This window comes from Epinephelus fuscoguttatus, linkage group LG17 (genome assembly GCF_011397635.1).
Source record: "Epinephelus fuscoguttatus linkage group LG17, E.fuscoguttatus.final_Chr_v1".
In the NCBI taxonomy this organism is placed as follows: domain Eukaryota; kingdom Metazoa; phylum Chordata; class Actinopteri; order Perciformes; family Serranidae; genus Epinephelus; species Epinephelus fuscoguttatus.
In genome coordinates, this window is record NC_064768.1 from 12062113 (window position 1) to 12088955 (window position 26843).

General features: G+C 40.2%; 2 protein-coding genes across 11 annotated transcripts; both read right to left on the bottom strand.

The window, feature by feature from the left end:
• Window positions 1-322: 322 nt before the first annotated feature.
• kifc1 (kinesin family member C1) lies at window positions 323-10185 on the bottom strand. Its single transcript, XM_049602214.1, has 17 exons — window positions 10082-10185; window positions 9010-9099; window positions 8375-8480; window positions 8197-8250; window positions 7842-7925; window positions 7034-7232; window positions 6743-6908; window positions 6260-6427; window positions 5874-5987; window positions 5215-5301; window positions 4637-4834; window positions 2690-2854; window positions 2329-2467; window positions 2029-2168; window positions 1796-1869; window positions 1585-1660; window positions 323-1184 (listed from the first exon to the last, which is right to left on the bottom strand). Exons 2-17 carry the CDS (start codon window positions 9094-9096, stop codon window positions 1140-1142), a joined length of 1902 nt encoding a protein of 633 aa, XP_049458171.1. The 5' UTR covers window positions 9097-9099; window positions 10082-10185; the 3' UTR covers window positions 323-1139.
• Window positions 10186-11320: 1135 nt separating this feature from the next.
• znf384a (zinc finger protein 384 a) lies at window positions 11321-25673 on the bottom strand. Of its 10 annotated transcripts, none has more exons than XM_049602412.1 (13): window positions 25515-25665; window positions 24288-24341; window positions 23387-23454; window positions 22203-22509; window positions 21780-21902; window positions 20224-20387; window positions 20022-20098; window positions 19670-19894; window positions 16787-16954; window positions 15911-15989; window positions 14202-14360; window positions 13622-14017; window positions 11321-12677 (listed from the first exon to the last, which is right to left on the bottom strand). In XM_049602412.1, exons 2-13 carry the CDS (start codon window positions 24334-24336, stop codon window positions 12633-12635), a joined length of 1860 nt encoding a protein of 619 aa, XP_049458369.1. In that variant the 5' UTR covers window positions 24337-24341; window positions 25515-25665; the 3' UTR covers window positions 11321-12632. The 10 variants fall into 10 exon arrangements, with proteins under 10 accessions (XP_049458369.1, XP_049458370.1, XP_049458372.1 ...); XM_049602413.1 differs by lacking the exon at window positions 25515-25665 and adding an exon at window positions 25164-25497; XM_049602415.1 differs by lacking the exon at window positions 24288-24341 and having other exon boundaries at window positions 25515-25673.
• Between the last annotated feature and the right edge of the window lie 1170 nt (window positions 25674-26843).

A 26843-nucleotide genomic window follows, 5' to 3' on the forward strand; every position in this document is an offset into this window, starting at 1 on the left:
TCCAGGGCTGATGTGTAAACAACTCTCAAAACTGCAATAAAGTTTGTAAGACAAAAATAAAGGCACCTAGGTGTTTACAGTGACTGAGCTGATTTTCAAATCATAGCTGCTTGCTCAGTATACACAATTTTTCAGATCATGCTTATGTTTATGACATGCTTTGCAACACCTGGTTTGAAATAAACATCAGCACAGGAAATATATGTAGCCCAACTACAAAATGACTTCATTATTACTAGATCAAGTTGGGCCAGAAAGTATAAAACTAACAATAATCACTTTCCACCATAAGTCAAGAAAAACAAAAATAACAGTGTCAGTTAAACTACACTACATTTATTTGCAATTATTGTGCAAATTATACATTACACAAGATATTCAGGAAAAAAAAACTTAACATGTGACATGTCCAATGGAGATTAAAAGGCTCAACTCGTCTTAGGAAAATCGATCACGAACCCTTGAGAGCAATGTATGCATTTAAAAAAGAAATCTGAAAGTCTATCTAAAAACATGCATATGTACACGTCAACTTGATTTACATAGAAGCATGAACATTTTTAAAAGCCAGTATTAGTGATCACTAGTCAAAGCCCTGAGAATATACAAGACTTATAGTTTTTGGTTCTTCCTGATTGGCGCTAAAGCCAAACAGCACAATATGAAATTTAAAAAGAGCCTTGGTAAGTAACAAGATATCAAGACTGTGATGATAGTCGGGTTGACTATCTGTGCCTTAAACAAATATTTACACAATGGTATTTTTGATAAATAATCAGTAATGTGGATATTATGATTAAGTGGGAAAGGGGATACAACAGAACAGCTGGATCAGTGTGGTAAATTTAGAAAATTACACTTTATTCTAATGCAGCGTTTAAAACCAGGAGAAAGACTGTTGATATATGAACTCAATACCCACACAAATACACCCCTCCCATTTGTGCTCCTTCAGAAGCTCAGGTAATATCGCCATTGTTAAAAAACCATTACAATCATGGCATAGCTCTATTCCATGGGTGAGGACGTTGAAGGAGCACACACAGAACAGACAGCTGGTGGACTGTGAGGAGATATTCGCCGAGTTTGACAGAAAGTTTATTGGATTAGAATCGCTGACTTAACATTTGAGTGCTCCGTTACTTCTTGTTGGCACTTGCAGTCCCGATGACACAGTCATTTACCTGTAAAGAGAGAAAACACAAAATATTACATCAAAAGCAAAGTCAAATAAAAAAAATTTACAGTGAAATGCTTCAGATCATTTCACACTGTAACATAACCAGAAGGTTAAAAGCATTCCAGGAGCCAATTTGTTAAAGCTAGATAACAGATTGGAAGATAAAGCTATTAGTCAAGGAAATAGCTAATTCAATGATGAAGACTTAAAAAACCTTTGTTTAACATTGCTAGATGGAGCACTTTTGAACTGGAATCAGTACTTATTCTTAGAATGCTTTCTCTTGTACTTTCCTTGGTAATAAATCAAATTAAAATTCAATGAAGTTAGCGTACTCATGTCATCTTATTCCAGCTGTTTCATCAAGACAGACAGGACATTAAACAACCATAGATGCCACTGACCTTACTGGCGAACCTTAAGGAATTGAGGGTTTCCCCAAAGCTGTCTGGCTCTGGGGCGATGTTCACAAACATCAGGCTGGAATGAGACATAAATGAACATTTAAGGGAAAAAAACAAAAAAAAAAAAAAAGAGAGTCAAAATACTCCGCTTTCAAAAATAATCTCCCCCTGTAAAAATTGAACTCATAATTAATCATTTGTTTGAACTCACGTTTTGCTGTTTCCTCCCAAGCAGCCCTGCAGAAGGTAGGTAAGCTTGGAGTTCCTGTATGGGATGTAGCTCTCCTGAAACACACACACACAATCAGTTTATGTCACAAACAAAATGAATACTGGAAAATAAACAGAATTTTGATTCTTAAACCATATATCTAAGGCTTCGTAGACTCTGCAGCCTTTCTGAGCTCAGCGCTGTTGTTTTCAGCCAGGCTCCTGCTTACAAACCTTGTTGGCAAGTGCAGCGATGACAATGCCCAGGTTGGACAGGGAGCCGTTGATGGCCGTCATCTCTTTGAAACGCTCGCCCTGAGACTGACTCTTCAGCATTCGCTCACTGCCCGCCAAGTCCACCATGCATAGAGTGGCTGTGCACATAAAAACAGGGCACATATCACATATGCAGCAACTAAAGCAGTTATAGACAACTGAACAAGATGTTTATCTTCGCCACAGAGTTTTGATGTTCTCAATACACAAGTGAAAGCACATTTCTGATACTGGCATAATCAGTGGGATTATACTCACACTTGCATTTGACGTCCCTGCCAACATTCACTCCCTCGATATCCAGCTGGAAGACTGAATGGGAGCGAGAAGAGCGGTCATTCTGGGCTGTCTGAGCCGTGGAGCGATTCTGACCGGCCAACATAATCAGGCCGAGAACCTGGCAGGCAGAGGGGATCATACAGATTATTTACTGTGCAGTAACAAATGTATAAATAGCATGACATGTACACAGTTAACCAATACTTGTGCACTTTGTTTACCTATTTAAAAATGAATGACCTCAAATCCGCTGTGAATGACTGCAAGCTTTAATATTAGTTTGTCTTTAATAAGGAAGCTATGTTACTGAGCAGTACAGTAACCCAAATGTCTACCATACCTGATCTTCGTTGGAGACCTTTTCGTAGGTCAGATTGGTGATTGTGATCTCATTATTAGTCGACTTTCGGATCTCGTGCTCGGGCCTCTTGCTGGCCTTGCCTGTGTAGAGTAGGTCTCGAAGGGTCTCATTGTAGATTTCAACAAAACTTGCAGTGAAGGAGAACTGAAAACAGAAATGGTCCTAACTTTTAACAAATATATTTCTTTTCCACCATCATATACGACATCTCCTCCACAGTTCCTGAGTGCAAGTAGGAGAAATACATTTGTGGTGTAAAATGTATGGTCTGCCCTTGGTTTCGATGGCTGGTTGGTATCAAAAGTGGCACACAGCATGAATCTGCACTGACGTGGGTGCCAAAAGAAAAAAAGCAGCTTTTTTTGCATTGCTCAGGGAGAAATCACACTAGTGTGAAAATTCTCCCAATGCAACTGGATGCCTGGATTGCTCTCTAGGAGCTGCACTGTCTTGCACTGTATTATGACACTGTGTTGCCCTTAAAAAATGGGTCTAAATGTACTTTCTTACTTCATTAAGCAACCAGACGTATCTGAATGAGTGCAAAATTTAAGTCCTGAGCATTTCGTGTGGGTGAATAAGTCTTGTATCTGGCTATAAACATATCTCAACAGCAAACAAGGCAAAAATGATCAAGTAACTAACATAGTAAAGACCTATAAACCTGAAATCAAGACATAAAGCAGATATAATTCATATTTTTACTATAATGTGTTACGGGTGAAGGTAGGGTACGCCGGCCTTGTCTGTGTCCTCTGTCTTTGTCGCCTCATCTTTTCCCACAGGTTCCACCCCCGTCCCTCTTTCTGATCAGAGAATGGTTGAACAGATCGGTGTACAATCTGCTCCTTAGGGACATGTTAGTTAAAATGATTGGAGAAACAAAGAGATAGTGCCCTTGGGCCAGTGTGGCAGCTTCACTGTTGAGGGTTATTTAACAGTGGATACTTGAGTTGTGGTGTATTGGAGTTGGTAGTCTTTACTGCCTTCTATAGGGAGTGTGTGTTATTAGTGTTGCGTTTAATCCCTACATTTGATTTAGCTACTTCTTTGCTTTTTTAAAACCGCTTCCTTTTTTGATTAAAGATTTCAGTTCATCTTGTTGAAGACTTTTGTATGCCTTTTTTTTCATGTAAATAAGATCCCAATTTTTGGTTTGTTCACACTTGCATTTGTCTTGCTCCTTTCTCTGGTTTCAGTTTACTGTTACTCCCATCATCCCCTGGGCACAATGGGGGAACTTCACACAATGTATCAAATGACGACGTGAAAGAGGTTGCGCATAGTGATAAACCTACAGCAAACTATAATCTGAATCTGCAGCTCCCTTCTGCTTTACCGAGCTTTATAGTGCATTTTAGCTCTTTGTTTAGCCATCAACCCAACACTTTACTGTTCTGGTTGACTCTCACTGCTCTCATAGTGTTGTTTTGAGGCACAACAGGCAGCTGTTTTCAGAGAAAAAGCTCTAAAACCCTACAGTTATTACCTGATCAGCACTAAACAGACACAGTTAGAGAGTAGGTGGTGGTAAACACAGAGGAGCATTTAGCAGCTAATTAGACAGATACTTACCTCAGGATTTGGGAAGGAATGTTGCACTTACACTTGTCTGGTGGCCAGATATACACCACAGAATGAATGATAGTGTTTTCTATGTAACGACTGGATGTGTAAATCAGCATCTGAACTGACAGGTTTGCCATATCAACTTAAAAGATGACATGCCAATGTTGCGTTAACAACTTGTTTCTGCTGCCCCTAAGTGGCCAAAACATCGGTTATTACAGGTTCAAATCCCTTTAACTAAGTAAAAATATTGTTTCTAATTTAAGACTTTTCTCAGGACTTGGTGGTCAGAGCTCATGTTAAATACTACAACCTCCTTCCCTGTACAGATTCACATGTATGAGATTACACACTAACCTCCCAGCCTTGTGCTCCCAGTTTCTCTGCTGCTTTAAAAATTTGCTTCACAGCTCTGGGAATGACACCTCTGGTCTCATCAAACTCATTTCCCTCCATGGTGTAGGTTTTTCCACTTCCTGTCTGGCCGTAGGCAAAGCAGCAGACGTTATAGCCATCCAATGCTGACTGCACCAGCAGTGAGATCTCTTCAAAGACCTAAAAACAAGATCATCATCAATTTCCTGCTCTGGCGGGAAACAGCCACAAGACATTAGTGTGTTTTGCATCTTAAAACAGTCTTCTTTCAGGATAACTTGAACACTCTTATATTCTATGAATTGTGATAGAAATTCTCTCAAGGCAATTGAATCGAATACAACTGGACTTGGTTTTGTCTTAGAAGACATTTCACCTCTAGTCTGACAGACTAGTTCCAGCCTAGTCAGACAAGCATGAACTGATGAAGCCTCTTGAATAAGAGGTGAAACATCTTCTAAGACAAAACCAAGTCCAGTTGCATTCGATTCAATTGCCTTGAGATAACTATGACCTGGATGAATGAGAATATCCACAGGCATGTGATAGAAATTGTTTACCTCCTGTTGCGAAGCCTGGGGGCCAAACACCCGGTCAAAACTGAAGTTATAATTCTTCTGAGTGTCAGCAGTTTTGCCTGTGTGAGACTAAAAGGAGAAAAAGGGCAGAATTAAGCTTTGTTGTTTAAGATATGCATACACAGCTCACGGTGGAATGTATCACCAGGGAAAGTGATTGCCAACCCCAGACTTGCAATATTTAAAATTTTTTTGGTGCTGTGTCTGGATTTTTGTGGCTTTTTCTTGGACATGTACTGCTTACAGTCTGGCACCACTGCTTTTTCATAATGTCCTGACCTCACCTGCACACTGTATAATTAGAAAATAAGAAAATACAGGCAAAGAGCTGGGTCTTCGCAAATTAGTATACTGTCACACACTTCTAGTGGTGTTGTAGTTGACTGACAGGGGTTTCTTTGGTATGAGTCTATAAGAGTCTTTTTTTTTTTTTTTTTTAAATTATAAAAAGGAAAATCCTGCAGAGTGTACCTTTAAAGTGAGTTTGAGTTTCTCTTCTATAATGTAACTGGCTGGTTAGACAGTTAAAATATCACAGACACTCTGGATTATATTTGTTACTGTTTGTTATGGCTTCCTTCTCTTCAAACATGCCTTTATTTATTAATTTCATATATATGGTATGATGTCAGGATTCTCACCTCCTCTGTTTTGGCAAGTGTCATTGACTTGTTGTCACTGGCTGAGAGCTGGATGTGTTTGCTGAGGCCCCCCTCCAACAGTGGGCGTACCCTGCAAAATACCCGGATATTGCCCTACAAGACAAGGATGATGGGCAAATAAGTGTAAAGAAAAGTCAGAGAAAAAAGTGACATTTTCATTGTTCTTCATAATTTGTCAAGTGCTAACAGCACAACAAAGTATAAATAAATCACAAAGAAATAAAGAAAAGAACCAAATTTTCACCAGTGTTTTTCTTCAGCAGATTAGGCAGCAGGCAAAGCAACCTAGTCGATGGATTAGCTGAAAGGCCTTTGAGGGTGCTGCCACTGGGCTTTGTTGAGCTGTTAGGTCACATTTAACTTACCTTGAGCTCCTGGATCGTATTGTGGAGCCGTCTGCGCTCCATCTCCCCTGCATGCAGCTCATCTTTCTGCTGGACCACAGTGTCTTTGAGAGACCGCACCTCTTCCTCCGTGTCTCTGAGGGTCACTTGCAGGCGGGCCAGAGTTGATTCCTGCACTGATAGCTTCACCTGGAGAGGACAGAAGAAAAAAAACATACAACTAAATTTTATATTTTCCAAGTTCTGACCATCATATTTTTAAAATTATTATAATAATATTAAATATTATTATAAGATTTCAGGAAAGTAACAGGTCCTTTCTGGTCAATATCCAGTTGCTTGCTAGAAAAATAGTCCTGTATAAATCTACAGGTAGAGTATGGCATTAATTTCATTAGGGTTAGGCACATTAGGCAGGGCAAGTCTGCACAAATGGTATATTTATGTAGATGTCACTCGGCCAATATAACTAGTATTAGCTGCTATTCTAGCATCAGACTTCACCTTGAGAGTTTGCAGCTCCGTCTCTTGGCTGTCGCAGAGAGTCTCCATGACCTTATATTTTCCTTCCAGGTTGGAGAGCTCCTTTTCAAGAGTGTTCTTATCACTCGACACTCTCTCCAACTCATCGCAGACTCCCGACAGTGCCTGTAGCTTCTCCTCATACTCACTAAAATCACAGAAAAGAAAGGGCATTTGATGATTTGATGTTATCTAAACAGACAAATTAGTGGCACTACAACATAATGACAGTGAAATACTTTTCCACTTTTCCAAATGAAATCGTCCTTGTACCTGATCTGACTCTTCTGCCTCTCAAGATTTTTCTCCATTTCAGCCACTCTTGTTTTGCTCTGGACCATCGTGCCTTTAAGAACCTCATTTTCCTGGTGGACAGATTTGACCTTGGTCTGGTAGTCACGTAGCTTACCCTCCATGTCGCTGACCTTGCCCTTCAGGTCCCATGCTTTCCGCTTGGTGGCCCCACCCCCACCTGTAGACAACAGCATCAACAGGTGTGATAATTCCATTCAGACTTCAGAGTCTTCCCCAGTTCTCCATTTAGGCCATTACAGTACAAACCTTTTCTACATACACCTTTTATTCGCAAAAGGCATCTTGAAATGACACAGTGGGAAAAGCACAGTTGGAATTAAATATTAAGAGTCCTGGAGTTGTGCACGCTGGTTCACAGGGACACTTGGCAAGAACAGAGCCATTGTTCATAGTTCATAGTTACACCTATGCTTTTCCTTCTATAACAAGTCTGAATGTCTTACGTGAAAAAGACCTATTCTAAATAAGATCACTTAGAGAACATCTCACTCTATATCCAAGATAATGTCTTAAAAATATGATAAATACACTTCTCCCCTTGTGCAGGTTGGTTAAAAATTCTTATCATAGTCATTCACAGCTGTTAACATTTCATAAACACTATTAACACTAAGCTTCAAATCATGGTTTGTCATCTGTCAGAAAAGCTTGTACCTCAATTTCTCCCTTTTCATGAATCCGACCATTAACTAAGCACCAAACGTTATTTCACTTAATTTGACATAATTAACTAAGGAACAAGAACAAGGTGAAATATACTTCTCACCTGCTTTTGCAACAGTGGGTGCAACCGTTTGTTTTATGTTGCCTCCCTTTGCTGCAGTTGAAGCTATTGATGGTTTCAGGACACCTAGTGGAAAAACAATAGTAAAAAACAATGCATGAGAAGCCATGTCAAAATCATCAATTATGTAATGACCAAATCTATTACTTTAATATTAATACCCTGCATTTATGATGGATCCAAAGCACTTCTGCATTTTCAGGCCATCAGTTGGTAAACTATACAACTTGTAAATATTGTCTATATCAATGTATTACACACTGTAATGCCCAATCCCTGCTTGAGTAAAGTCTTGTGAACACGAGCACTTTTCCTCTGAGCAGACAGCTAATCTTACCTCTGGAAGGACCAACAGCCACAGTGGCAGCTCCCCCAGGTCTGACTGGCCTAGCTGTGTGGACAAAGTGAGACAGAAGGGTATGCATTTCTCTAAATAAAAACAAGATAATAAGACAGAGGAAATAAATACATACTAAACGAAGATTCTGAGAGTGAGGTTTGACTTAGTGGCTTACAAATTGGTGCCCTGCTTGCTGGAACAGCAGGCCTCTTGCCACCGATGATTGTAGCGGCTGCATGTGGTTTAATGTGGACAGGGTCTGAGTCCTTACGAATCTTCTTCTGCAAACACACAAACACCATAAAGCAAGAGCAATGTTTCAACTTCTGGAGCCATTAAATCTACTTTTTCCTAGCACACCCATCATGCATGACCATTTTACGGACACATAAATGAAGTCTATCATATGGGCTCGATGAACACTTGAAAACGGAATGCAATCCAATACAGCACCTTCAAAAATTATACCGTAGAGTTTTAATCGACACCTTGTTGTTACAGCAACAACAAGATTTTAACCTTTCGTGTTACATTACATTGTACATGTTCGTGTAATTGTGTAACAGCCCTTAACAGTAAACAACATTACAATCTGCTACAAGGCCAAGCAAGGGGTCAGTTTCACTCCGAAGCTCTTCTGTGGAAAAATAGTAGGCCAACATCTGGATGCTGGAATTTATGAGCTAGATAACAGGTTACACTACAGTGCTACATGCAGAGCAGCTTGAGGTGGAGCAGCAGAGTAAAGCTGACAGAGAACAGCTATTAGAGGTGAAGACAATAAAGGATGGAGATGATTGTAGTACAAACCTGAGCAGGCGCAAAGTCAGTGTTCTCTGTGCTGCTGTTGCTGCTTGTAAGGACCCTCTTGTGTGTACTGACTGGCAAGCGGGACATGTTCTGTTGGGAGATAAGAGGTAAAGTATGATCAAAGCAGAAAATCACAGAAAAATATCGGGCATGAACACCTCTGTCACACTAATCATAGTCACGAGCACAGTCATCCCGTTTTCTTGTATTACCCTTACAGTTGAGTTACAGAGGTAGCGTTAAGCATCTGTGTCTCTGAGAAATAAATAAATGCCAGCTATGTTTCAAAAAGGTCCATTTACATAATTTACTGCAATTTCGACACTTCCAAACCCCCTGAGACTCTTCAAACCATCTGGGTGAAAAAAATCCTTCCCGCTGCATTACGAAATAAAAAAAGTATTTATTTTTAGGTGAAGCAGTTGCTCAGCTCTATGACTCAAATGTAATGGTTATACACAAAGGGGGTCAATGCAAAGTTAACTAACATTACACTGGTAAAGAGGATCCAAATCTCAGTGTAGCATTCACTGTATGAGTTATACTGTAGCGTTAAGCCTCATAAGGTGTTGCGTACGCTCGAATAACTTAACAGCCTAGATAAACAAAAGATAAACTTTCTTTAAACGACAATAACCGCACATAAATGCGATATATGGCCCGTGTTCAGGTGACGGCATGGGGACCCACCCACAACATCAGCCCTCGAAGAGAGGCTTATTTTAAGGTAACATTACATTCAGAGCCGTCGACACTGCTGAAATATAACGTAAACCAAATTAAATCTCTGTCGACTACAAACGTGGAATGAGTCATATAGGAATGTATTACCTATAAAGTTAGCTTTGACTGGACTAATACCGTTAGCCATCTACAACCGACAAACGTTTATGTCATTACTAACGTTAACGTATCACCAATAGTTGCTGCCGTTAGCTTGAGCACAGAAGGTAAATAGCTACGTTAAAGCACAGCAATTGTCGTTTTTGCATCGTTTCTGAGCAGAGCTTTGCAACCCCTCTTCAAGACGAGATGGGCGAAGTAATACGCTTTAAATTCTTGAAAGACAAACCTTAACTAAAGGCAAGTTTCCGCAGAAGGCTGTCAATTCAACGTCTTCCTCGGTATATTCTTCTTCTCCGGGTCCTGCGATCCACCGTCTCCGACCGTTTGAATTTGAAATCGAACTGGTTTGGTGGGCGCTTCGGATAACCTGTCGTGATTGGTTGAGCCAAAGTAAACCCCGCCTCTGACTTTATATATGCTTGGTATATTGTACGGAGTGTCCCGCTTGGGCGGGTTATACACTGTCACCATAGGCTGTATGGTGCGCACCAGTCGCTGTAATATTAGGCAAAGTCTAGTCGACGACTTGATACATGTCCAAAACACACTGCTACATTGTACCTACGTCACTATGAAATTTGATTTATTTTTTAAAAATATATAAATGATCTTTTTAAGTAGTTTTATGAGTCGTAATTTTTCCACGATTGTCTAATTTACAATTTCCATATATGATTGGCTAGTTCTGTTTTGTTTTTTTCATTTTGAATAGGTGTTTGATGTTAAAGTGTGCTTACACGTTTTGTTTTACATTACCTGCATACATGTAGTGTGTTTATGCCAGCTCTTTACTTTCCCCTGGGCCACTAAATACGATGCTCAGTTATTTTGCTTTGCATTTAAAAAAAAATAAAGTGTGACAAATTGGGCTTGACCTGCAATGACACAAACCATTATCACTGCATCTTTTTGCACATATTAGTTGCTTGGATGGTTGATGATGTTCAGATGTTTGAGTGTAATGTCACAGCAGATTACTGACAATACTGTTGATAAATAACAAACCATAAAACCCAAACGTCTCTGCTATACCTAGACACATTTAATGCATCATTTCTTGCCTGACAACCTGGTGGTTCATTGTAATGGTGCCTACTCAAAATATATATTTCTTTATCTTTTACAGTTGTATTTAACTTGTCCAAACACACACTTTAATTGTGGAAGCTTTTACACATGGTTGACTGCTTTTCAAACAGCTGTGAACTACTGAAGGACAAACATACTCCACTGACCCACTGGCTGTTGCACTTACCAATCACAAGGCTTTCACCTGAGTCGAAAAAACTTAACATCTCTACATCTGTCTCACCTTGTGTGTCAATTCCAAAAGGCTTTTACAATTTAACAAAAAGTCAGACAGAACTTGAGCCTCAGATATGTTCAAATCGGTCATTCAATAATTATACATTCTTATCCATACCTAACAGTCTGGATCTTAATAAAATAAATCAGTCAGTTAACCTTTTTTTTCATCATAAACTGTTTTCAAACTTTATTCTCCTTAAGGGAAGAAACAGTCTGTTCAGATGAGCAAGAGGTGTAACTGTGCATACAGTATGCAAGAGTGTAGCATAAGAGGGCAGTTAATAACTGTACTATTTATCAGGAGCATCGGTAGTAACATTAACAAGAATATTGAGAATCTGTTATTTTTCATTAAAAAGACACAATGAAATACAAGGAGGAGTATACATGAAGACAATCAACCAGTTGTTACAGGCTGCTTGCACATTTTGATTGGGTAGAGATAGCTTGCGCACAAAAACATGGCGGCATTGTCCCAGGTCACAGAGCCTCGCTTGATGTTTTATGTTATAATAATTAAAATATACTCTCAGATCATTTGCTTAAGTGTTAATGAGGGGATTCTCATGGCTGAGCAATGTCAGAAATTGGTTTCCAGGTTGTGGTAGTTCACCTTATCTTGTCCAATAAGACGAAAAGCAGTCCCCATTAACAATTCCTACAAATTAAACATAAAATTAACTTGGCCAAATAAGTCATACATTGCAGAAAAAAAAATCTTCCTGCAGTTTAACAAACTTTTTGGGCAATTCTTTTGCAGACTTTGCTGAGCTTGGAAGTTAAAAGTCCATCAGCACTAAAGGTGACCTGGGACACAGCCAATGATTTGGTACTTGTTAATTTGAGTTCCTTTAGTTTCCATATATGCTTTACACAGGACATACTTCCCTTTTACAGATGAAAAAGTCTTTTCTATCTATTTTATGTACAGCATACTGCAATACAATAATGCCTCAGATTGATAATAATGTGGATAACATTTGCAATACAGGTATAATGAAAGTAGTAATAATATGTATGAAAAGTTCTTTAAACAAAGATTGATAACAGTACCTGTCAGCCATTTTTATCACACAATCATTATTTTCCCAACAACTGACTACAACGAGTTGGGCTGCCTTTACTCATTGGAGGATAGTAAACTGTCTTTCTTTTAATAGTAACAAAAAAAAGGGGACAAACACTCTGTTAGGACTTTTCTCTCTGTTCCCTTCACATTCATGCATCACTTTGCTTTCTCTTTGAGTTTGTTCACACGTTCCTCTGTTGGTAGAAAAATACATACATATGATATATTAAAAAAAAGTACAATAATGACAAACATCGACGTGAAGTACAAGCTTCATCAAGTGCTTTCTTTAGAGACCCCTCCCACCCCACCAACCCCCTTTTCTCTCTCGTGCTTCCATCTCGATCTGCTGCAGATTCCTCTTATTTAGTGCACTCTTGATCCGGTCTGTCTCCTTTGTTCAATACTTTGGGCTCAGATGAAGAAATGGTTCCGCAGCTCCTCGCTGTGTGAGGGGACATGAGAGTAAAAAAAGGACATCATGACTTGTGATCACTTTGAGATTCAGCCCCAGGTTTTGGCCTGATCCAATAATACACCGCTTTATTTTCTTTTTGCTCTTCTTTTGTAGTCTTTTCTCAGCCTCCAGTTTCGGCCGTTCTGATCCGACCTCAGTTGTCCAGAAGTGTCATTTAAAAGCCATTTAAAATTATTTACTTAGTCCTTCACTGCAGTCTTTCATCACTGATTCATTGTCTTATTTCTCTCCCTTGTTTTGGCTTGAAATTAATAATGGAGATTGTTCAGATTAATGTGATCTGTATGTGTTCAAAACTTACATCATTCTCTGCGAATCATAAATGTGCAGAGAGTAATGTAATTTTTTATTTTACAGATATTTTACATCTTCATCCTCCGATGGTGAGAGGGAACACCAGTGAGCCTCCATTTATCAAGATTCTCAGAGAAGGACTGCTGGTTTTGGATCAGTGTTATTGGTCTACTGACTCTTGAATAGTTGATTAAAGATGAAATTAGACTAAATCTGCTTTTTAGAAATTCAGGTCTGGGAATAAAGAATAAACTAATTATATCAGGGTTCTAGACCAGCATTTCTACTGAGAGATACTTGGCACAAGTGGGCTGAGGAATCGAGAAGCACACTGTAAAATATCTGTGTTCTAATAAGTAATTTATTGTGGTACTCAGTGATAGCCTCTTTAAAATGAAGAAAAAACTGGCAATGGGTGAAATAAATTTTACTTGTATCTTTGAACATTTCATTGGTAAAACTGTCCACCCTATGAGCCATTTTTTTCTTACTAAAGAAGACTATAAAACTGAATACAGTTAATTACTTATTCATATGGACCTTTATACACTGCAGACACAATTAGTAATTGCTCAAACAGAGTGGGAAGACGCAGCCTATGAGTTCATGTGCTCCACCTGAATGGCTGATGTGGAGACGGTGAGGCAGAGGTCTTTGTGCGCCACTGGCAGGTCCGCCACAGTGACTGGTTTGTACTGGATCTCGCTGGCCGACACTGTCTTGTACTGGTGCAGGTCAAACGGGCATGGGACCACAGCTTCTGTGGGCTGCTGGGTTGGTTGGTAGCTGCCTGGTGGTCCAGGGTTAGGATTTTGGGTGTTGTTGGGGTTGTTCTGGCTTTGGAGCTGGCCTGCTCTGCCCCCACCTCCTCCACCAGCTCCTCTCCCCCGGCCACGGCCTCGGCCCCTGCCTCCGCCTGGCGTAAGGCCCTGGGCTTGCTGAGCAGCTACTGTTGCTGCCACCGTTAGCGGGTCGGGGTTGTGCTTCCTCATGTGTTTCATTAGATACGTCTCCTACAGTTAGGGGAAAGACGGAAGTTAAAGTCGTGATGGCAGAACTGCTACAAACAGAACTACATTTTCCAAACCTGTAGTTCCTGTCAACTCTCTTCCAACTGTATCCTCTTTGTCATAGTAAGACCAATGTCTGTGCACTGTATGAATACTACGTCATGTGTTCGAGAGTCTGACAGCTTACCGAGGTATAGGATCGGTTACAGAGGCCACAGGAGAACAGCTTGGCATGCTTGACGGTGTGTGTGGACAGGTGCACCTCCAGGCTGGCAGCATCTGTATAACCACGGTTACAGTTGTGGCACTTGTACGGCTTATCTTTGTTATGCTGCCGACGGTGAGACTGTGGGGAGACGAAGAGAGACACAGATGAGAGTTGGAATAAACAAATCAATGAGTGCGAATATGATCATATTCTAGATACAGTGTTTACACGAGCACAGAGAAATCAGGATATTCATATTCTCCGTATACATGAAACATACTAGTAACCTGATAACTGCTGTCTATTAACGTAGGTGCCTGTGATGTTTATTAAAACATACCAGCAATGAAACAAGAGAGCGACAGGAAACAAATAAACGCCACACTGTACATTTACAGTCGGGTCCATAATTATTTGGACAATGATACAGTTGTTGTCATTTTGGCTCTGTACACCAACACAATGGGTTTTAAATGAAACAATGAATACCTGCTTAAAGTGCAGACTCTCAGCTTTCATTTAAGGCATTTTTTCAAAAATGGAGTATGAACCGTGTAGGAATTACAACCATTTCTTCACACAGTCCCCCAACTTTAAGGGCTCATAAGTATTTGGACAAACTAACATAATCATCAATTAAACAGTCAGTTTTAATACTTGGTTGCAAATCCTTTACACTGCAGCAGGATGAAAGCTGAAGTGTTTGGGGCACCATTATCTGCTCAGATTCAACTAAATGCTTCAAAACTCATTGGCCAATGCTTCACAGTGCAGATGGACAATGACCTGAAGCATACTGCAAAAGCAACCAAAGACATTTTTAAGGCAAAGAAGTGGAATGTTCTGCAATGGCCAAGTCATATCATCTGACCTGAATCCAACTGAGCATGCGTTTCTCTTGCTGAAGCCAAAACTGAGGGCAAAACACCCAAAACACAAGCAGGAAGTGCAGACGGCTGCAATAAAGGGCTGGCAGAGCATCACCAGGGAAGAAACCCAGCATCTGATGATGCCTATGTGTCCAACACTTCAGGCAGTCATTGACTGTAAAGGATTTGCAACCAAGTATTAAAACTGACTGTTTAATTGATGATTATGTTAGTTTGTCCAAATACTTATGAGCCCTTAAAGTTGGGGGACTGTGTGAAGAAATGGTTGTCATTCCTACACGGTTCATACTACATTTTTGAAAAAAGCCTTAAATGAAAGCTGAGAGTCTGCACTTTAAGCAGGTATTCATTGTTTCATTTAAAACCCACTGTGGTGGTGTACAGAGCCAAAATGATGACAACTGTATCATTGTCCAAATAATTACGGGCCTGACTGTATGTGGCACAAAAATGTCATTTTACTTAAGCCATTTGACTTAGTATTCTTTTGTCTTGAAAAGATGATCACGTACACTGCTGTTACTCAGCCTCACAATTTATTAGTTATACTAACATTTCTGTCCCTCTGGACCTTAGTCTAGAGAATTTCACACCATTTTTAAACAACATCGATCTTCAATAGATCATATTTTTTGCAAAGTTGTATACTTCAATAGAATATTTAACTTGATCTTAAATACACTGACAAGGCAAAATGATTTAATTCCAAATGGGTCTGTTTTTTTTTTTGCTTTCATGTGATTTAAATACAAAGGTTGCATTTATGTTTGGGCCAACAAAAGAGAGATTATCATTTACCTGTAGGTTGGACAACTGAGTGAAAGCTTTTTCACAACCAGGATGGTTACACTTGTACGGTCGGTCACCAGTGTGAATCCTGAAAAATCACAGTTAGACACACCATGAGTGAATTACAATGTAAATTATACTATACTGCTGCATTTCCACAAATAAAATAAAAAAGTAATGTGCATTATTGCGGGTATTCAGCATGTTTTCTATAACCAAAGTAACATATTGTACATGCAGCAGTGTTAGGCCAACTCTAACGCAGTGCGCTCATTCCTCCTTAAACATCTATCACTTACCATCATTAACAAATAAAAGTGAACATGTTAAAGGTATTTTAATGGCTCAACCCCTTACTTTCTCATATTTCATTTTACTCGATGTCTACTTTTACTTTTGGTATGTGATTTTATTAACATTTATGTCTAATGATTTGAATGATGAAAAGTTTTGTGATTATTTGTACACCTTTAAAGGCTTTAGATACACTTAACCATGCCTTTAGTCCATTGAATGATTTGGCAGGAAGCTGTGTAACACGGCTTTGGGCTGGTGAATATTATCATCAATAAAAAATCTACAGTATTAAGCCACCCAAGGCAGGAAAATACCACAAGCCTCTAACTGTTTTTGATGTGAAGTACAATCAATGTTAAGGCCACTCTGTGTAATAACTGAAAATGTCTTTATTTATAAAAAACTAATATTGTGATAAACCTTCCTCACAACACAACATGCCTCCCAAATTTTAAAGATGTTACAAACACAGAAAAGAAGATACAAACAATCACAGTGCCATAACTCTCCACAGACCTGCTCCCATACATGCACACATAAGAACACAACTGGCCATTCAAACCCACCCAGCCCCGCCCGGACCAGTACCGTGTGTGCTGCTGTAGGTGACTGAGCTGCCTGAATGTTTTCTGGCAGTAGGAGCAGGCGTAGGGCTTGGCCCCGGTGTGGATGCGGATGTGCTGGGACAGGTAGCTGGAGTTGGCAAACGACTTGGAGCAGTGGGGGCACTTGTGGGGCTTGGCCTCCGTGTGGTTTCTAACACGGGGAAACCGGGATTGGAGGGGTGAGGAGGTGGAGAGAGAGAAACAGAGAGAGAAACAGCGAGAGATTTTTAAGCTACAGCATGACCAAACTTCACGATGAACTGAAGACCAAATCATGCGTTAAAGTTAACAGGATCTGCAATCAACTGCTGTTGATCATAGATCATTAAGTTTGACAGTGTGCTCTTTGTGCTGCGTCTGAGTTGTGAAAACACAGAACAAAAACATACAGCAAGCACAGTCACGCTTTTCTCTTTCTCGCTCTCTCTCTCTCTCTCTCTCGCAGTCTCTCTCTCCATTGGTGTGCCCTGCTTTAAGTGGAGTGTGAGTGTGTCTATGAATGTCTGGCTCTACTGCAGCCAAATTGAAATGTAAATTCAAGACGAGGGGTAGGCCAGTGGAGCGCATCTTCCTGTTTAACATTAATGGCCTGAAACCCACAAAGAAAACCCAGTGCATGGCAATAAGGGAAATGAAAACATGAAGAAGGTGAATGACAAGGTCAAATGTAAAATTAAAACATTGATCAGAGTCATGACGGTATGAATGGGAGACAGGTGCTTTCATCACTTACACTGTCACACATAGTTATATGTAATACGAGTTACAATCATTCTATTTGTTGGATTAGCTTTTTTTCTATCTGTTTTGGAAACATGATCACAAGGTTGTGTAAAACATGTAGGCTTACTCAGTGCAGTAGAGAATTGCAGAGGCAATATGGAACATGTATTGTTTCAAGAAGGCAAATTATCATACACAGTTAGTATGCAAAGTGTCTTCATTCTTGCGTTATTAAAATAACAAGCTGATTTTCCAGCTGACATTTTCACTAACTGATAATCAACTTTGTCATCTGTAAATGTTATCAGTGTTGTTATCTATTCATTGTGGTCTTGGCCAAAATTCTGTTTTCACTGCTTTTTTAGTGGGGGTGTTTTAACATCTCAAGTAATGACAACGACAGTGAAAGGTTTCCAGAAGGTGCCTCAAACAAAAGAGGGGATGTTTGAAGGAGTTGTGTGAGAGCAGAGGTGGATCCAGAGAAAATACAAGAAATGAAGCTGCATTTCCACTGCATGGTAGGATATGCCTCGACTCAACTCGACTCACTCTTTTTGGTTTTCCACCAGCAGAAGCTGTGGTTATAACCTTGTACCTAATACTTTTTTTGGTACCATCTAAGTCGAAGTTCCGAGCAAGCTGAGGCGATACTACAAGGTAGAGTTAAAACACTGCAGACAGCTGATTGGTCGGAAAGAATCCTCACTTGAGCAACATGGGACATCCTGCACAAACCGGCCATTTTTAAATAGCTTAACTACCGTCAATAGCACCCGCAATTCTTCATTTGACCCAGATTTTTGAAAAATGGCAGCTGTAAAATTCATGTAGTGCTGACTTTTCTGTTTGATTGCCGATAAAAGATTCAGCAAATGTTGCACTGAAGATGATGCTATGACTAGGGTTGGATACCATTTACATTTGAACCAGTTCCAGTGACTGTTGATTCTGTTCTTGTACCTAACGGTACGTTTTTCTGGTACTTCACTTTCTCTATTTTATAACAAAAATTTGATTTTTGAACAAGCTTCAAGGGAGACATAGTAGACCGAAACGCAATTCTGCCCCTCTTCTCTTTGCTTTTCTCACACAGAGCTATTGTTTTGTCTTTGTTCCTGTCTGCCCCTGTCCGTTTGTCTACTGGCAGAGTTGGCTTCCCCAGCTTCAGTGTGCTTCCGCCTCCTGTCTGAGGTTGAACCCTGTGGCTCCGTGGAGCTCCGCTGCCAGCCATGGGGCTCTGTGTCTGGCTTTCAGGCTTCAAGGTGCTTCGCAAACACTTCCACTTCTCATCTAAATCTGGCTTTCTCACCGAAATGTGCTCTTAGGTCCCAAAATTTAGCAAAAATGGATTTAACAAGAATCAGCACTCTGTAGTACCAATGTAATTCAATAAGTACCCTTAAAAGTACAGAGTTTGGTACCCAACCGTGGCCACGGTAGTTTCACGCGGCGTTGCTATGACGATCAGCTGAGAATCCAGCCTACACTTAAGGGGAGGATTATTCACAGTGGGAAGCGAAATAGAGAAAAGCAACTGGGACCAAAAGCGAGTTGGTCATGTCACGCCATACCGTGCAGTGGAAATGAGGCATAAGATAGGGCGACATGCATGTAGTACCAAGCCAAGCTTGTGATAGTGTCACCAGCAGGATGAGAAACTTAACTCCAACCATCTGTTAAATGAAGGTATCTTTTGGTGGCAACTGGTATGGCAAATTGACGACCTCTACCAAACACTGTAGCATGCACCTTGCAAGTGATTGAAGCAACTGTTATATTTAATGATGAAGATGGATTCCTGACCTGATAATTAATCAGTTACCGTAAAAAAAACAATCTCCATATAAATAATAAGCTTAGAACCATGATCTAAGTTTGGCACACGTGTTGCACCCTCAGAGGTGATGCTTCAACTGTATGAAAAGAGTTTTCTGAACTATCAACACTCTCCCAAAAGACCCCGGCACATCCCCCACTCACCACCCCTTCCTCCCTTCATCAGTCACCACACACAGGCCCACACACACATGTGCTTTATGTGCTTTAACAACTGAAACCACATGCACAAGCAGGCGCGCGCGCACACACACACACACACACACACACACACACACAGAACCTCACAAACCACTCAGTCCAGTACCGTGTGTGCTGCTGTAGGTGACTGAGCTGCCTGAACGTTTTCTGGCAGTAGGTGCAGGTGTAGGGCTTGGCCCCGCTGTGGATGCGGATGTGCTGGGACAGGTAGCTGGAGTTGGCAAACGACTTGGAACAGTGGGGGCACTTGTGGGGCTTGGCCTCTGTGTGGGACTTTGCGTGGATCTGCATGTCTGACTTGCTGAAGAACGTCACTGCACACATCCGACACCTTGGCAAGTCAGGAATGAGACAGAGAATGAAACATTTATGGGGATTTAATGTAGAGTTAAATGTAGGCTATAATGTTTGTTTTGGCAGGTAATAATAATCTCTCTCTTTAAACATATTTTCACTACCTGTAGGATTTGGGGCCATCTTTGTTGGTGTGATCATCCTCATCATTTGACAGGTCATATGGGTCAGCACTGTGGTGCTTTAACACAATGACAACATATTACTTATGATGAAAGACACAAGCGCTAACAATCCATGCTATGTAGAAAATCAGTAACAGCAAAAAACAAAAGACTATAGGCAAAGACTACAAGAGACCCTGACCTGTCCACCAGCAGCCAGGTGAGCCAATATTAATGCATCACTTCCTGGAGGGAGGACTCCACCCACTCCAGCCACTCTGCCCATCATCTGCTTGCTCTTCCTGCCTCGCTTTGATGGTGTCGGCATTACAACTGCAGGAGGGACAGCAATGTCCTCTTTCTTGTCTGTAAACAAGAGAAAGGAAAAAAGAAAGGAAGGGAAAGAAGGGGGAATAAAAGGAGAGAAGACAGCAACTATTACATTGAAAGATCTGAGGCAATCGGTCCCACACATCGCATACATGGGCTGTTATGTAGGTGGGGGGTTGCCTTGGTCAGAGGCAGAGTATGAACATAGTTACACAAGTGTGTGTTTGCATGCATGCGTATAGATACCACAACGCAAAAAAGCCAGGAATAGGAAAATGGCAGGTCAAGAGAAGGAATCTTTTGATCAAATGAAATGAGATTTGTGTGTCAGCCGTTATTTCACTTTGATCTCATCTAAGAAGACGAAATGTTTAAAGAAAGCAAAATACTGAGAAAAAAGGGTTCTTATTACATCAAACTAGTATCAAATCCTTTTCTATCAGTTCTTCTATCAGCATTTGAGTGAAGTGCTCAGTCCCACCTGCTCCACTAGAACTGTTCAAGGACCACTAATGTTTATAGCTTTGAGTTTCACTGTGTGGATTGTAATGCAAGACACTAAGAGGGGTGCACAAAATGTTAATTAAAAAAATGCCCACTTACTAAATGATCAAGTTTTTGGTTGTGAACGTGGAAACTTTGTCAATTTTATAAGCAGCTCTGTGTCAACACAGTGTGTGCAGATGATCAGTGTTTGGCTTTCCTCCATGTTGAGTGAGACAGACCTTTTTGCTCCTAAAATAATAGGGCAATTAGCCACTTTGTCAGCATGCACATAGCAGGGACATTAGCCATAACAGCTAGAAAAAATAATACTGCAAGACAGCTAAGCTGTTACTTTTGTGACTTGGCAAATTTGAGATATTCCTTTTTTTTTTTTTTTGGCATAACTGGCACTCGACTTTTTGGCGTGCAGTCAAACTGTCGCTGTTTCAGCAGTGCTGGACTGCTAGTGACCAACGTTAGATGTGAGCAAGTTGAAGTCACAAAACTAACACTAAGTTTAAATGTCCTTTTCTGAGCACGGCTAAAAATAATATAGATCTTAACGGAGCATTCAAATACTGATTCGGAAGTCAATTACCATGAAAATTATCAAAGCTTTGAAGCATTTGGGTTGACCCTAAAGTGGATGTTAATGAATGATGAAATGGTACACATTTATCAACTCACTTGATAATTTATCACTTTTATTTTTCATTTCACACCAATTTTTACTGCTCCATTTTTCAATTCAAATGTTTTTTTAATCACCACTATTTTTATCAATTCATTTATGTAACTTCAATCCCTCATAAGACACTGCATCAAACAAATACATGTTAGAAAATGATTATATGTTTGACTTCTATCTTTCTTCAACAAACTGCAGTTTGATTTAACATGTTGAAATGACTGAAGTGATGGTGCACTGTGCTTGTCTTTTACCTGCATTTGAAGGGTGTACTGCAGACACTATCATGGTGGTAGCAGTAGGGTGTCCAGCTACAAATGACTGCGTGGAGGCAGTGGGGACCAGTGTGCCTTGAGGGGTGGTGATCACTAACCCCGCTAAGAGGAAAAGAGAATCTGTCATCTGGCTGTTGGCCAAAACAAATATTTTACATTGATTCAGTTCAATATACTTTAACAACCTATATCTTACATCTGCTGCACACAATCTGCTAACAATAATATAGAATACAAAGAAAACAGTTTATATATGTAGCAGTTGAAGTTGAATATTTACAGTGTTCCTGACTTGCATCTTTAAGTCATACCAACAAACAAATATAAGGTGATACAGAAATGTCAAACAGAGTGGGGGATGTCATGTTTCACAAAGGAAGTAACACACAGCAGCCCACTCACCTGCAGTCATGATACCTGTAGAGGGAACAGGCACAACGGTGATGTTCTGAGTGGTGTGCGACTGATGCAGGTGTCCCCCGAGCGCACTCATGCCACCACCACCTCCTCCTGTTCCCCCACCTCCCTCCTGTTTTGGGACCAACCGCACCCCGGAACCCGCATCCACTGAGCTGGGGATGGCGAGCACAGCCGTGGGGTAGTGGGGAGAGGAGGTGGAAGATGCAGAGGAGTGAGGGAAGGAGGGCGTGTTGGCCTTCTCTGGACCCAGCTGCTCCTTTGCCTTGTTCAGGAACATGGCGTTCTCGATCTAGATAGGGATGAGTAGAGGGGCGGGTTGGTGGTAAGAGGAAGGAATGGAGTGCGGGATGGGTAAGGGGTAAAACATTAGGAGATGTAGGATCAGAGGAAGCGAGAACAGGGACGGAAGATGAAGGATGAAAGCACGAGGATGGAGACCATGAATGTGACACGTGGTAAGTGAAGAGCAGTGAGGAAAAGAAGGAATGGTATGATGATTAACAAGAAGAGGAGTCAAGGATGGATTAAGTTTACATGGAGAGAAAAGGAGCATACAGAGGTGATACAGGCAGCAAGGACAATAGGTGAGGCAATAAGGGTTACACAGAAAATGTGTGATGAAGGGACAAAGAAAGTAAGATGAGAAAGGGGAAGGAGACAAATGAGGGGGAAAATGAGGGAAGACATTGGTAGTAAAAGAAGTTTAAATTAGCAAGCAGGAGGGGTAGAGTGAAGGTTGAGAGTTAATAATGAGTTAGATCCATGTAGGAAGAAGAAAGCGGAGAAGGTGGCAATGGGAGAGAAGAGAAAAGAACGAAGGCATGGTGAGATGCAAAAAAGTAAATGAAAAAAGGAACAAAGAAGGGTTGAAGAGATGAGAGAGGAGAGGGAGAGGAGTGACCATATGATCAAGTGAACCCTCCCCATGTCAAGAACTCATATTCAAATAACTTTTATGTGAGATTAAGCCAACTTCACCGACTAAGCGAGCATTGTTCGGTGGTGTTATTAACTACAAGTTCAGGGTCAAATCATTGTCTGTTTGTAATGTTTTCAGTATTTCCATTAATACTCAATGTGACAATCATTTCCGGTTATCTTTTTACAGCACATACCACTATACCATGTGTATTTAAAGACAATTCCAACAATAAGGTTGCCTCTACCTGTCCTTGTACAGTGGGGACGGGAGACCAAAAGTATGATGAGTTGAAATGGGAATCGTCCATTATTTCTGTAATTAAAAAGCAACACACTTAGAAAAAAACCTGTCCTCCTCCTCTTCCTCCTTCTTACTATGCTTTAATTTAAATTTACATGTGAAACAGGACCATGCAAGGCTGCGTTTCAATCATCTTGGTTTGTTTCCTTTCCATGATCCTCTCCTCCATTGGCTGACACACTGAACAAGTTTCAGAATCAGTGTGGAGTACTTTAGCACTCTAGCAGCCTTTGCTGCTAAATTTGCTTTGTGGCTGGTTAACATGTGTACTATATCAGCCACTTTAATAGACGAACAACCACTAATTAGAGGGATCCCACAGCTGACTGGTTGAAGGGAAATGCTTTTAGGTTTATGCACTTTGTTGTTTTTAAAAATAATATTTGATCACAGTTACAGAGAGGAGGATGTGAAAGGAATCAGGCAAAGATGCTCAATCCCGGGGGGGATGGATATTAAAAAAAAATCTGCAGGAGGATAGAAGAGGCAAGAGTTGAGAAAACACTACTGACAATCAGTCTTTGAGGCCTTTGATAATGGTAACACAGCCCATGCACTTCCTCACTAATCTCTTACACAGTTTGCATTGCTGCGAACAAATTACACAATCTTAGAGTGGCTGCTTTATCAGTGTTAATGAGTCTAGTTTTAGGGTGCAACCAAATGCTGTGTCCAAATGTTGTAACTATTTATTGCCTGGAAAAGTAACACAAAGGTGTGTTCTTCCAAACTATATGCTGGTACAATAAGTGTTGAAAATAACATCCTTTCTAATAGTGCACATGGTTTATTAAGGCCAACACTCACTGTTTACAAGACAACTGTCTATCTTTTCATTATCAAACCTCTGATCTTCTGTTTCCCGATCATCTCCCACTGACACATAGGCAACATGTTTTCTGTAGCACAAAGAAGGAAGTTTCATAGTTTCATTGTTCTATTTTGCCATGCATTTGCACTTTATTTCCACATACTTTGCTACTGTTACACACCAATAGTAAAAGAAGTTTCGAGGTTTGTTTTTCTGTAAGCATGTGAAGACTGTGAATGCCATGCATAGCGATATTGCTCACATACCAAGAAAAGCAAGCACGTAATTTCGTTAGAAAAGCTGAACTGGCATTTAATGTAACTAATAGCTGTTTAATCCGTCAGGGGAGGATAGGCCCATGAAACATTTGCGTCAACATAACAACGTGTTACACTGATAAAAATCAATTCTGAAACAACTATGGCAATGATATATTTCATGCATAACATTCGCAATGCATAACTCAAGGCATGTTTTACGTTTTCATGAACCTGCTCTCCCCTCTGCAGTTGCACAAGCTATAAATAAATAATGGGGCGAGCTTTTATTGCAAATTAATTAATTTCCCACAGGCTGCAGCTATCTGGCAATTCAGGGGTCGTTATTAGTGCAATACAAAGTCAATGTTTCAGTGCTCTGAGAGCCATGTTAAACGAGGTGCACTAGCTGGCTCCAAAACTGTGGCACTGCTAGCTGCGGGCTGACGTTAGCAGTGACTGATGACATCTTCTAAATACGCATTTGTCATAAATCGTTTAAATCAGGGAGCCTCTTGCAAAGCACGTAGCATAGATGTGTCACGCTGCACCTGACCAGCTGCCAGGAGCTTAATGAGATCTCTGGGTTATAAACAAACATGGCTAACGTTAGCTGGTTAACGCAACAAGACAAGGGGAGCTAGCTAACTTGCCTCCATTAATTTTCTCCTTTTGTTCGCTGGCTTGCTCTAGCTACAAGGAGGCCTGTATATTCATATGCTTAACTAGCTTGCCGCTTGGTAAACACAAACAGGCTTGCTCCCTACGCCTCCATTCCTCACTCCCTGCTCATCTCGCTGAGAGAAAATAAAAAAAAGAGAAAAAAAGTCTCGAATAAAAAAAAAAAAAAAAAAAAACGAAGACAGAAAAAAAACGTCGACGCCGTCGCCTCTGTAGGAGACGCAGCTTCATGCAGACTTCCGGCGGTTGGGACGACGGTGCTCTCAGACACACTGAAAATAACAGTTAATTAACAACCGACTAATAACTCCAGTGTTAATTACCGGTGAAATCGATTCCCCGTCAACCCCCCCGGAGCCTCCTCGGGTCGGGACAGTTGGGAAACTTTGTCCAAATCCGCCCCTCAAACCCCTCAGATATGCCTTTTTTTTCTTCGGGTTTTTTTTTCCTTTTTTTCCCTCCAGCTCTCCTCAGCAGAGTCAAGTCACACAGAGGTAAACACACGCGTTTCCGGTCACCGCTTTAGAAAATAAAATACGTATTAATAAATATGTTACTTTTTAATAATAATCAAAAATACCAATGTCAAATTTGAACATGTTTAAACAAGAATAGCGGGACTTGTAATAAAATATAACAACTGCCAGTTCTGTTTTACCTAAGAATATATTATTAAAATAACATATTGTCTATTTAGCAGTAAGCACTGTTCTCTAAATGTAATGTGATAGTTTCATCGAGTATTTTCAGTTTTGTTCTATACACATAGTAATGCCTGTTTTCTCTTATGCGGTTTATGTACTTTGTCTTTGAAGACAGGTGTATCGTACTTCCTGTACTAGTTTGGCTATTTCTAGCTAACTTGACACAGCCGCCAATGTCCATCCAGTGCCTTCCGGTGTATTAATTATCCAGTCAGTGTGTGGAGCTGAGTGCATCAATATGATTATCAGTTTCCATGTACAGTTGGTCCTAGCTTTTGCCAAATAAGTCAGCATAATACACTTCTCAAATTAATTTCAATAGCCATAAATCACATTTAAAAAGTCACCATGGCTGCACTGTTGTTGCATCAACAATATTCAATTACTGTTATTCTTTTCCATCAGTAAAAGTAATGTAATTGTTTTAACTATTTTATCAGAGTAATATTACTAATTACATTTGATTACTTTTTGATTACTTTTCTAACAAATGTTTAAACTGGGCAATAAAGGTGACAAATATATTAAAATAAGCTATGCCAAAAGAAGGCATTACTGCAGGGCAAAAATATATGAAGCAGCAGAAGTAATGTTATATTCTGTATATAAACTTTTTACCAAAAAATAATATATTCAGAATTAACCCATCTGCACCACCGACATTTTGATTAGTAACTGTAATTCCGTATTTTCCCATCACTGTAACTGATAACATTTACATTTATTTTGCTATTTAATGTACATGTAACTAGTTACTCCAAAACACTGTATTCCATTTGTATTTAATAGGGCCTGACCGATTTATCGGCCGATTATAGCCATTAGAGAATAATCGGCAATCGGCCAAAAGTTGCATGATTATTTTATTTCCCAGAGGTTTACTGCCTTTTTGCACATCATGTTTTTGATTCATTTTGTGTTCAAATTGTTCATATGCTGCTTGTTCCA

Coding starts and splice junctions, on each gene's coding strand:
- kifc1 (XM_049602214.1), bottom strand. CDS start 9,096: ATGTCCCGCTTGCCAGTCAGTACACACAAGAGGGTCCTTACAAGCAGC. Junction 7,926..8,196: donor GGCTGTTGGTCCTTCCAGAG/GTAAGATTAGCT, acceptor TTTTTCCACTAG/GTGTCCTGAAACCATCAATA. Junction 1,185..1,584: donor CCTTAAGGTTCGCCAGTAAG/GTCAGTGGCATC, acceptor CTCTCTTTACAG/GTAAATGACTGTGTCATCGG.
- znf384a (XM_049602410.1), bottom strand. CDS start 24,367: ATGAAACTTCCTTCTTTGTGCTACAGAAAACATGTTGCCTATGTGTCA. Junction 20,388..21,779: donor AGTACACCCTTCAAATGCAG/GTAAAAGACAAG, acceptor TCTTGTTTACAG/ACAAGAAAGAGGACATTGCT. Junction 12,678..13,621: donor TCTCCACATCAGCCATTCAG/GTGGAGCACATG, acceptor CCCCTCACACAG/CGAGGAGCTGCGGAACCATT.